Genomic DNA, 12,780 nt, shown 5'->3' with positions numbered 1-12,780 from the left:
TTGGAATTTCAACGGTGCCAAAGAAGACTCTGGCAAAAAATTATGGTTACTGGATTTGAAAATGGTCAATGGTCCTGACTATTGAAACAGCTGATTATAGTAACAAAGCCACACAAGGCATCACACTCCTTTCTACACCCATCCTTCTCTCATTTTGGTTAAAATACGCATATAGCTGGCGTCTCCATCACAAATGAATATTGTTTTATGTAGCCTATTGTTTATGTGTCATTTTATTTGTTACCAGTGCTTAGAAACGTGTCATTGGCCTTAGAATATAAAAGCCCTTCGTAGGTGCTGAAAATCGCTATGGTGTTACCATTGTAGATTTCCGTGTTTCACATATACAACATATCCATAGAATGTACTGGCTAAATCTTCCTTGTATTTTATTATTTATTTACTGAATGGAAGTGTATATACACAGCATTTGGAAAAAAATAAACCACACATTTAGAAATATAACCTCTATAATATTCCCATGGTAAATAACAAGTAAGTATGAAATTCTTGTTAGAATAACATGGTAAAAGAAACCCCGGGGAGCATCTAAATCGATATCGAAAGGAAAATTATACACAAACGTTCTAGGTATTTATTTCACTCACATACAGGTATTAATTTGAATAAATTAACAATAGCTAACCACACCACTATTCGAAATGACTTAGTTTTATACGGATTGACAATATTTGCATGCATTGATTCAATGACTTCTGGGAATACTTTTAATACGTTTAATTGAAATGGTCAACACTAGTCGACAACAACTCATTAAAACGTAACCGGGTGTGGTACAAGTCAAAAAAGCCTTCGGATTTACCAATAAGATTAGTCTGATGACAGTACCCAAGTCAATCCTAATACATTTGCATTTTCGGCTTTTACAAAGCAAAATCTACTAAACAACGTTGCAAATAACTCACTGGTGGAAGTTTCAAACAAATTTTGTTACGTCCAACTACCTGGACACATTGTTTGAAAGTATTTACATATACAAAGTCAAAAGACTGAGGATAGCCATTAAACTCTCGTTTACAACAAGGACAGCGGTTCCGCCGAGTGGTTCGGGTTCCAATCAAGCACTGCACGCGTCAACAGCTTTCGGTAATCACCACAAAACCAACAAAGCAACCATGGTCCGCTGGTCTCGTGTCTCGTCGGAACACGCCTACTTTGATAGGATGAGAATGTGTAGGGAAATTGCTTTTTAGTATGTTCAAACATATTTATTCATCCACTCTTCATTTATCTTCTTCATTTATCATCATAGCTCTTGTACATTGGTGGTACAGTGAATAGTGTCGGAAATAGATTAAATAAAAATACTATTTATGGGAGGTGGAAAACTCTAAAAATATAATGCTAAATTGATTATATAATCTTTTGGAATTTTCTAGATTTTGATAGGTATATTTTTTTTTATAAATCAGGGGCAAATAATAAAAACGTTACCAGCATATGAGGGGTTTTTTTAGTTCAACTTATGAGGCTGGACAAACTTACTTCTCCTCCTGAAATTATAGGACTGCAATGAATTTATTATTTCCTCTGATTGATTTTTTGTGGTAAGAATCGTTTTATAAATATACTGCCCATAAACTAGTAAAATTTGTAATTTTTGCCGAATCATCTAGTTTAAGTTTGAGCATAATTCTGATAGACTCTTTTTGCTGCTTCAGAATGATATCCATATTTTTTACCCATACAATGCTAAACAGAATGAAAGATGAGAGTAAATGTGAGCTAAATATATACTTTTTAGGGTTTTAAAATTACAATAAATATACATTTTTGATCATGTGAAAATTCCGGAGATAATTTTGACTAGAAGTTCCTGTGTGTGTTTATCCCAATTCAAGTTTTCATCTATTTTTAAACCCAGAAGGTTGGTTTCATTTTCCTGTTGGATGTTATTTGAATTGTAAGTTATTGTTGGTGATTTTGTTATTTTTTCTGTGCTGTTTTAAAATTTATAAATTTTGTATTATGTGGATTTCATAATAAGCTATGATTGTGGAAATCGTTTCCAATATTCTCTAATTCTACATGTGTAAAAATTTAAGTTTCTTCTGGAAAGTTAGATGATATAGACACAGAACCACAGGCGTAGAGACATAATTTGGAATTTTGCTTGTAGGTTTATGTATCTTCCATGCATTAAGGTAACACAAAATAGCAAAGGTCCCAAGATTGAACCTTGTGGCACCCCAAATTTAATTGGCTGATAAGTTGATGATGATTTGATAATTCTACTAAGATTTGTCAAATGTTTAATTTCCACGAATTGAGATCTATTTGCCAAATAGGATGAAAGGCAATTTAAGAGCTCTTTTAACTATTCCAGTTATTTTAAGTTTTTCTATTAATTTACTGTTACCTAAGGTGCTGTAACTACTAGCTTTATAAACTGTGATCAAATCCCGTTGCAAAACACGAAAAAACTTTATATAAATAATCGATTGCACTCCTTACTGTAGCTAGTAATTTGTGACATTTTGTGAATATTTTCTACAACTAACGAAGCCCATTGACACGAACAATTGAATGACGGTGGTGTTTTGTTGTTCATCAATGAACGGTGAAGCTGATCCTACCTGCATTCATGAATGGAAGGTAGGAGTGGGGAGAGCCATTGTCATGATCACCCAGGACCTCATCTTCTACTCCACAACCAGTCTGTAAGTGTCTCTGTCAAGATGGAAGTTACCTCCACCAGCAGAAAGGTATGTCACACAACAACATGAATCAGTAATGGTTAATCGTTCACCAGTGACTTTAACTCTTATGTAGTAGTGTAGATTGGAAATACAGGGTGTTTAACGCAACCCAAAAATTACAATTACTGTGAGATACTGCGACTAAAAAAGCGTATACGTTGGTATTACTGTTTTACTTTATTGCCGACCAGCTGATACGCATTGTTACATAGTTATCTGTGAGATTTATTGTAATCATGAATTTATCGTAAACTAGCAGAATACCCGTCTTTCGTACGTGGTTGGCGTATAACTATAGAATTCTTATTGCAGACACTAGTGCTCTGCATTTTCAATGGGGGAGGACACGTTTGAGAAAATTTATGGTATGCTATAGTATAACACATCTACCATAGCCATAATGTCATACCACTGCACCTAAACAGTAGAAATAAAGTTAATTATCACACATTGACGCAATATCACATATTATTTATTAAATTAAAAACATAATAATCCTATTGGAGTGGGGACGATTCGCCGTAGTTAACGTTGGGCAAGGTTAGGGTAGCACCAATCTAGGTACTTTAAATAAGTACCAAAGAATAATAATAACTGTAAACAATCCTACTTTGAAAGTTCTCATTGTGTAACACAGCTTTTTGTTGCTGCTTTGTTCCCTAGTCTGTGGTTTGAATTAGCTGCTGTCATAAATGCAAAAGAAGTTATAGTGCTGCACCCTGATGGTAAACCTTGTAACTTTTTAATGCTGTTAAATATCATAGAACTAACTTTTCTTTAATCCCTTTTAAATATAAATAGTCATAAGAATCATGGAAAATGTTAAGCCCCTACAGGGCTTTCACAACTTAAATATGCCTATGTGTTTCTTTAGACTATTAAAAGTACCACTCTGCAAAATTTCAGCTCAATCGGCCCAGTAGTGTTCACTCGATGGAACTTCAGAGTTTCACACAAACGTCCTTACTTACACATTAATAACATCAGTAGGATAAGACTCAACATGATGATTTGATGAAGCTCAGGTAGAGCACGTATCGTAGGTCTACTTTTTCATTGTTTAATATAGATCCGGTTCGCTTAAATTTGTTCCTGTCAATAATAATTGATTAATCAGGTCCTGGAATTTCACCTGAAAATCTAATTTCAACCCTTTCTTGGCGTAAAACCAATTATTTACTTTTAACGTATTCCTTCTAACTCTTTAAGCTTGGGAAACACCATGTTGAGTCTTATTTACAATGACTTCCCAATAATACTAAACCTCATAGATAACTATGCAACCTATATCAGCTGATCGGCAATGAAGTAAATAAAACAAAGATACCAATGTAAAAGCTTGTTTTGTTGTTAAACAGTCTCACAGTAGTTTTGAATTGAGTTTTAAAAACACCATGTACTTATAAATTTGTTATACTTATACGGATTATCTAAAGCTAATTTTTTATGTTTTCATCCGCAGTATTTAGAGTATTTTGGACGTTTCTATAAAAAAAAACTAAACAATTCATACCAAGAATTGTAAGACGTGTTGGTTAGTCTATGATAATATGTAGCATAATATTTCAAACCTTTATCCTCAATAACTATAGTTATTATGATTACGTTGTATATCTAAAACTAATAATATTTTGAACATTTGTTAATCAGTTATCAACTGTGTTTTCTCATTAAAAGATATTAATCATTACTCCATAAAATGTCAAATAACAAATCTTTTTGAGCAGTTGGCATAGGTATATTATGAAGCATTTACATAATTAAGTAATTTTACATACAAACCGTCTTTTTAAGTTTTTTAATTAGCCGTTAAAGATTAACTTAACAGCATTGTTTTACTTAACAGCTCGAGTAACGGACCAATGAGGTCTAAGGATTGAGAGAAAATAAATAAATTGTAATGCTTAGAACATCAACTATAATCAGCTGTTAAGACCAATTTAATTGTTAATGTGTGGTGCAATTTAGTGATTGTTAGTATGAGTCGTTGCATCACTGTTTTTGTCAGTGGCAATGAGAGGTTATAAACGAAAACACAAATTCTCTTAGAAGTTATGAGTAGTGACTTATAGCAATTAAAAAATGGCCGTTGGTAAAGTAAGTGTACGCAACGATCGCTTAAAGATAGTGTTATGGACACGAGTAGAAATTTAAGGTACGAGCCTTAACAAACCTTAAAAACTACTACTAGTACTGATAACTACTTATAACTAGAACTGATTCATTGACACATTTACATTTTTTACACTTACACATTTATGTTTTTCCTATACCTATATGACGATGATTTGAATCACTTTTAATATTGTACCCGCTTAACTATTTGAAAAATTCAAAAATAGATTTTTTAGTTATATAAGACTAGCTCACAGTAGCTTAAGTAGGTCTAAAAACGACTTGTAGTTTTCTCTTTGGGAGATAAGATAAGATGGTTGCCCAATTTTCTTATTCAAGGCTGCAGTAATTTTCACACTACCTATGAAAATATCAACAAAAAATCAGCAGTTGTGTTTTCATACTTTATAATCAGCATTCAATTTGATAATTTGAATCTCTTTGGGCCAAGTAACTATCGGTACGAACTATCTATGCCTACATGTAATAACAAAGAAAACAAACATCGTAAAAACAGACTTTTATTTAATTCTGTACAAACGTGTAAACCTACTTTTATTCGAACGAGCTCGCAAACCAGCATGGTCAGACTATGAGGGCGGGGTTTAAAGGTTAAAAATTGGGGTTTGTCATTATTGACCCCTAAAACATAAAATGTTTCAATTTATTTCCTAACTACTGTACTTATAACTATTTTGTAAAGCTGAAAACAAATAATTCAGTATAATGAAGACTTTTTTAGCCCTTACAGGGGAAATTCCAGAAAACTATAAATTGTAAATTTCTAGTTTCTGTAAATTTCTGTCTATGTAATTCTAATTTGAGAAAAAGTTCTAGTTTGATGGTTTAGGGATATATTTTGATATTACAATATTTGGCAAATGTGTTTATTTCATTATAAGCTATTAACATTTCAATAAAAATAAGCTACATTACCTTCCCTTTAGTAGCAAACCTAATTACTCTTTAAAATTAATGTTATTAGTGAATAGTAAATATGACAATCGAAAATTCAACCAGCAGTTTTGCTATGTTGTGGATAGTTTTCCATTGTGACCGATCAAGCAATCTTTAATTTGATCACTTTAAACATTCCACCACTGAGCTACATGCATTGGCAATTCATAAACATAAACAGAAACCAGTTGGACATTATAAATACCTCTTAAATTCCTGTTTAGCATCATTTTAGCAAACGTTTAGCTATTATATGGAGAACGACTGACAGTTTACAAGTTATATTTTTTTACTATAATATATTACAGTAATTATACAAATATGAATAGTAACTATATCAGAATATGAATTATATCTTAAGCATCCTATATATTAATAGGCAAGCATGTTTCTTGAACACCCTTTTTTCAGCTCGTGTGCATTGTAGGGAAAATCTACGCATACTGTAAGAAATATATATTCCTGTAGATGTGCATAATCCCTTTATAAATTAAAATATGCTAAAAAAGCACAACAAAATAATTTAAAATTTTAAAAAATTAACATGTACTTTATGGGTTGCCATGTTGGTGACGAAATAACAACGAAATATAACAGAAAATCTAAACAAATGTAAGACATTCCTATCACATGTTTTATTTACAGCGTGGGGGGAAAATAGAGATAGTACATTATATAATTATTTTTGGTTGAGTTTTTTACCACTGGACGACCTCTAGTTCTTATAAATGAGACATATTGACAGCAGCACATCCTGTAAAATATTTCCTTCATCAAAACAGCAATACAAGCTAAGGAGTCACAATGAATCGTAAAGAAACCAGTATTTAGAGTCGATGCGGCTTTCAAATTAAAAGTTAAACCAATATTCATGTTCAGTTTGCTGTAATCTATCAATTTACATGCTTCTTTCGTCTGTAGATAAGGAAACCACTGATGGAGAAGAAGAGAAGAGCGAGAATCAACGACAGTCTCAATGAGCTGCGTAGGCTATTGGCTGAGTATTCTACTCAGGTAATCTTTTATAGTTGAATACTGAACCCAGATGTCCTTGAGCATTTGGCTTTCAATAAATGATTCTGGTAACAAGAATATCTTATAGTCAGTAACAAGGTTAATATCTCATTCAATATGTTGAGATCGTGATAGAGGATCACGGATGCTGATAAAATCGCTTTTCCAGTCGTTTTCGGTTTCGACTCACCACAGTTGCGCTGCTCCTATGTACGCTGGACGCTTGACCAATAGGTCCATCTCATCATTTTGGTAATTAGACAAACCCAATTTTCGGTATTGAAATTTTAACATCGGTTCTCGGTACCGGTACTTTTCCCAAGAACTTGTGGTAGCAAGAGTCGTGTTTAAGCACTATTTACAACTTTACTATAGTTATCGTTAGTGTGTTGCACCTTGTGCTTGTACCTTTTCTTAAAGTTACAAGAAGTGTGAAACATTTAATTGTTTTCCTACAGTAAAGGGAAGTGAATTTTCAGCGAATGTGTAGTATTTAACTATCTCTCAGTAATTTAATGTGTGTAGATCTATTATCCAAGTCTTAGTTTATAATGTGAAAATTTAAACACATTTGAGTGAAACATTTTCTGAGCAAACCATCATTCTATTGTTTACGCTTTACATTCGTTAATTGTAACATTACCTCAAATGTTTATCAAAATGTCTTTATTACCATACTTAATTTTATATATTGTACGATCATTTTAACACTATCTCGGGTCATTTTTGGGATTTAATCAAATATAAATTTATATTTACTGTAAAACGGCATAATCACTGAACGATAAGTAAAATAAATGCGTAATACAATTTAATGACGCTCAAAATATTTCAAATACCAATTTCATCTCTACACTGCTTTGTTTAATGTAGTAAATGTCCTACCCCAATTCTATTATTAGTAAACACAGTCCATCGAAAAAAACTACTGAACCGTTGCTTTGTTACAGGAAAGTGAAAAGGCTAAGGCTGCAAAACTTGAAAAAGCAGACATTTTAGAACTAGCAGTAAAGCATGTCCAGTACCTTCACGACAGACTTGGGCTGAGCGGACAGAAAGAGAACAAGCGAGATGGAACTGAAGAGAGAGATCCCCACGAAAACGAGACCAAGAGGACAGTTCTGCGGGAGAGTGTAAGGCTGACGAGACTTCCTAGTGGGGAGGTTGCACTGATCATCTCTACAAGACCTTCCCCACACCTCCAAACACAACCTTCACAACCCAGACTCATGTGGCGACCCTGGTGACTCACAGATTTCATGTATAGACCTTCAAGACATTGTGAGGCTGGCCAGACTTCCTAGTGGAGAAGTTGCCCTGAAAATCTCTACAAGACCTTTCCCACACCTCCAGACACAACCTTCACATCCCAGACTCATGTGGAGACCCTGGTGACTCACAGATCTCATGTATAGACCTTCAAGACATTGTGAGGCTGGCCAGACTTCCTAGTGGAGAAGTTGCCCTGAAAATCTCTACAAGACCTTCCCTACATCTCCAGACACAACCTTCACATCCCAGACTCATGTGGAGACCCTGGTGACTCACAGATCTCATGTATAGACCTTCAAGACATTGTGAGGCTGGCCAGACTTCCTAGTGGAGAAGTTGCTCTGATCATCTCTACAAGACCTTCCCCTACATCCCCCACCTTCAGACACAACCTTCACTCATGTGGAGACCCTGGTTACTCACAGATCTCATGTGTATAGACTTCTTCAAATTTTTGTATATATTACTCCTATCATAATATTCATAATCATAACTGTAAATAATTCTTGTAATTTTGTATATTACTTATGGTGAGAATATAAAAACTAAAACACAAAATGTAAATAGACTTTATATAAGTATGGACGCCATATGTATAGTCTTCAGTCTTCTTATCACTTGCCAACCTTGTTTCACTGGGTAAAGCTCCTCCTTTTCTAATTTGTTTTAGATTTTCCATCTCAGTACTTAAGTCGTGTTTTTTATGTTTTGTAATTTTGTTTATTTCTTCCCAGCAATTTATTTCTTGTTCAATATTTTGGCTACAAAACTATGTCTTTATTTATCACGTCAACCCCGTGTTCCCTTGTATTGCCATTCAACATGAACATTTTCTTTTTTTTTACTTTTGTTCTGTTACAACCAAATGTTCTAATTTTTTTGTTTGTGACTGATTCTGATCTTTCATTTATATTTAATGCACCGACTTTCTCAAAAATGTTATAAATATTGTTTAAAGTAATTAGCAACAATAAATTAATGTTATTCCTGCATTAAGATCACTGTTAGATGTTAGTTTTGTCCATATCGTGTATTTTGCAATTTGTATTTTTAATATTTTGACTTATTTGCTAGTTTTCAATATTGTTACATATAAGTTAGCCTAAGTTGAAATGTTTCAATATTAGCTGATCTTGAAAATAATTTTTGTCCAAAAAACATTTATGTTAGGCCTACCAGTTTTTTTGTACCGGTATTTATAGGTTACCTCTTGGCAAAGTAAATAATTATGGACAACATTATAAATTTATAACAAAAACAACGAAACTGTAGCTTAATCAATCAAATAAAAAATATTTTATGAGTTTAACAATGTTTAGGTTGCCTTTAAAGCAGTAACCATTAAGACCTGTAATAATTGCAATACTAGGCATTATTATTTTGTAATATTTAATTTTTGTTACATCATAATTCGAAATTTAAGTAGTTTCAAGTTAAATTATAAGTCATATTGAACCATGTATATTAATAAATTATTCGTATATAATAAATCTGTGATAGAATACTGATATCTTTATATTAAATTGACTTTTTATTTTCAAGCCCATTTTATCTTTATTTATACTTGTTTATAAAAGGCAAATAATAGCCTACCATTCACTGACACTTTAGACAACTACGTTTCTAACCAAAATACGGCCTAGAATTAATTACCTATCAAATTTTACATAGGATGTCGATGTATGGTGTTGATGAGCAATAAGACGAGTTTCAAAATTCGAAATTTAAGGGGTTTGGGAGGGGTAAAATTATATTTCCGGTAAAATTCTACTATGTGTAAGCCTTCATTTCTGTCTAAGCTTAACATTGGTTGCTGTCCAATGCTTGGATCTTCAATCCGATAGAAAATCGTTATTGAGGAATTAAATTATCTCCAAACCGTAAAATCAATATAAAGTTAATGGAAGTTATTTTAAAATCATCACCAAAAGATAATTAATCGATTCAAAATAGCCTACGTGTTTTTTAGGTTTTTTATATGCAAAATTCATGTACACAATTTCATAACTGTAGCTCAATTAGTTTTTTGAAAAACATTTTGTACGCTGAAACATGAAAAAGAGAATGTTGCTTCAATTATCACGTCGATGGTCACCAGTGTGGTTAGTGGTGATGTACAATGCATGATTAATAAAATAATATAATTAACAATTTTAGAGGATTTATCGTATGGACAAACGCTTGCATCACGCTTGCATCTGAGTCCCTCTTGCCGAGGATACGAGCCTGGAGAGTCCTAGAGGATTATACGGCCAGTGACCACCAGTACATCATTTTTGATGTCATGGATAGTCATCAGAGACAAGCTACCGTGTCTCGGCAGGTGCCCGTTCGGTGGAACACCAAAAAGCTGGACGTGGCCAAATTCACCGAAGTCATACTACGGGGAGAGCCAGTGGTACATGCTGCATCTGGCGTGGCTCACGCAGAGACATCAGTTACATCATTGATGAGGCTGATAGTCTCGGCCTGCGAAGAGTCAATGCCTCGCAGGAGATCCCGGTGCGATAAGCGACCTGTGTACTGGTGGACAACCGAGATCGCAGAACTACGACGGGCAGCATTGAGAGCCAGACGTCTTGCTACCAGGGCCAGAGAACCTGAAGATAGACGTCTTAAGTCTGACGCTTACAAGGTGGCTAGGAAGTCTCTTCGCCGGGCCATTAACCGGAGCAAACGCAGTTGCTGGGAGAAATTAAGGGACGATGTTGATTCCGATCCGTGGGGCCTTGGTTACAAGATAGTAACCAAGAAGCTTGGCACCCGCTCTCCACCTTCCGTTATGGACGGGGCCTCTATGGAGAGGATCGTAAAGTCCCTTTTCCCGACTCACACACTGCGCCCATTGCGGGAGTTCGGAAGGGTGGACGACGTACCGCTTTTCAGTCTCGAGGAGTTGGAGGCGGCCGTTCTGTCCCTGAAGAACAACAAGGCTCCTGGACCGGATGGGGTACCTGGTGAGGCCCTGAAGAAAGTCTTTTCAATAAACCCACAAATCCTTTTGAGCACGTACAATGCCTGTCTGGCCGAGGGGAAGTTTCCCTTCTGCTGGAAAACAGCTAGGCTTGTGCTCGTGGGGAAGGGAAAAGGAAACCCAGACCTACCCTCCTCTTACAGACCTCTCTGTATGTTGGACACTGCTGGGAAAGTCTTGGAAAAGTTGATCCGTTCCCGACTGAATTCAGCCGTGGTTGCTGCAGGGAATCTATCCCCTCGTCAGTACGGTTTCAGGAAGGGACGGTCAACGGTTGACGCTATTGAGGAGGTAAAGAGAGCCGTAATGAGAGCTGAGGAGTTTAACAACTATTCTCGTCGGGTTGTGCTGCTTGTAACACTTGATGTGCGAAACGCATTTAATTCCGCGAGGTGGTGCGATATGCTCGACGCACTGGAGAACACTTTCCACGTCCCGGCATACCTCATGCGCATGATAGAGGACTACCTCCGGTACCGCCTCATCATTTACGACACTACAGAAGGCTCCAGGACGATGGATGTAACTTCTGGTGCTGCTCAAGGATCCATACTGGGCCCGGACCTCTGGAACGTCGCCTACGACAGCCTCTTGAGATCCGAGATGCCTGAGGAAACTGTCCTAGTTGGGTATGCAGATGACGTTGCGGCTTTAATAGCTGCACGTAGCATTGAGCTTGCCCAGCTGAAACTAAATCGAGTCATGCGAACCATTAACGCATGGATGGCAGAACATGGTCTCTCGCTCGCTCTGAGCAAAACTGAGATTGTCATTCTGACTAAAAAGAGGATTGACACCATCGTGCCTTTGATGGTGGGGAACGTTGAAGTCCAAACCACTCGTGCCGCAAAGTACCTTGGGGTCATGGTGGACAGCAAGCTCAGCTGGCGAGACCAGATCACCCGTACGGCGGACAAGGCCGCTAAAATGGTTTCTTCCCTTAGTCGGTTAATGGCCAATGTCGGAGGTCCACGGTCCAGCCGCAGAAGGCTGTTGATGTCTGCGGTCCAGTCAGTGCTCCTGTACGGTGCGGAGGTCTGGGCAGACGCTCTCAATAAGGAGGTATATAGGATGCGGCTCGCCCGAGTGAAGCGTCAGGCAGCACTAAGGGTAGCATCTGCCTATCGAACAGTGTCCGAACCCGCCGTCCTGGTGGTTGCTGGAGTCATCCCCGTCAAACTTTTGGCGGCGGAGAGGAAGGCAATTTATCAGCGCCGTGGGGAGGACCAGGCAAGTATTGAGGAACGCACCCGGACCTTCCAGCTGTGGCAGGAGAGCTGGGAACAGGAGACAAGGGGGCTCTGGACCAGGCGACTGATACAAAAGGTCCAACCTTGGGTTAATCGGCGGTGCGGAGAGGTGAACTTCTACCTCACCCAATTTCTGACGGGTCACGGCTTTTTCCGGTCGTACTTGTTCAGGATGGGCAAAGCCGTGTCACCCGATTGCATATACTGCCCAGGCATTCCCGATGACGTGGAACACACTTTCTTCCACTGCCAGCATTGGGAAAGGCCCCGCCTAGAGGCTCAACAGTTCGTAGGACTGCTGTCGGTGGACACGGTCATACCGATGATGATGGAGGGTGAGGACAATTGGACCTGTGTGTCACTTTACATCCAGGGTGTTCTCCGCGCCAAGAAGCTTGACCTCGACTGGGATGCGGTGTAGGTCAAAAAATAAATAATGCCAGAAACGGTGCGAGCCCTGTGGGCTTAGGTCACATGT

At 37.0% G+C, this 12,780-nt stretch overlaps 1 protein-coding gene across 1 annotated transcript; it reads left to right on the top strand.

Moving 5' to 3' along the window:
- The first annotated feature begins 2,609 nt into the window (after positions 1–2,609).
- On the top strand, positions 2,610–8,139 carry LOC128982651 (enhancer of split mgamma protein-like). The gene is made up of 3 exons (XM_054401598.1): positions 2,610–2,726; positions 6,714–6,806; positions 7,757–8,139. Exons 1-3 carry the CDS (start codon positions 2,610–2,612, stop codon positions 8,051–8,053), a joined length of 507 nt encoding a protein of 168 aa, XP_054257573.1. The 3' UTR covers positions 8,054–8,139.
- The last annotated feature ends 4,641 nt before the right edge of the window (positions 8,140–12,780 follow it).

Source organism: Macrosteles quadrilineatus, unplaced genomic scaffold (genome assembly GCF_028750875.1).
Source record: "Macrosteles quadrilineatus isolate MER2022 unplaced genomic scaffold, UCM_ALF_1.0 Scaffold_900__1_contigs__length_26546, whole genome shotgun sequence".
NCBI lineage: Eukaryota > Metazoa > Arthropoda > Insecta > Hemiptera > Cicadellidae > Macrosteles > Macrosteles quadrilineatus.
This window is presented reverse-complemented; position numbering and strand designations above follow the sequence as displayed.

Bases quoted from the DNA above. Each gene is read 5' to 3' on its own strand.
- LOC128982651 (XM_054401598.1), top strand. From the start codon at position 2,610: ATGGAAGGTAGGAGTGGGGAGAGCCATTGTCATGATCACCCAGGACCT. The intron at 2,727-6,713 runs GTATGTCACACA...TTTCGTCTGTAG, and splicing joins TTACCTCCACCAGCAGAAAG to ATAAGGAAACCACTGATGGA. The intron at 6,807-7,756 runs GTAATCTTTTAT...GCTTTGTTACAG, and splicing joins TGGCTGAGTATTCTACTCAG to GAAAGTGAAAAGGCTAAGGC.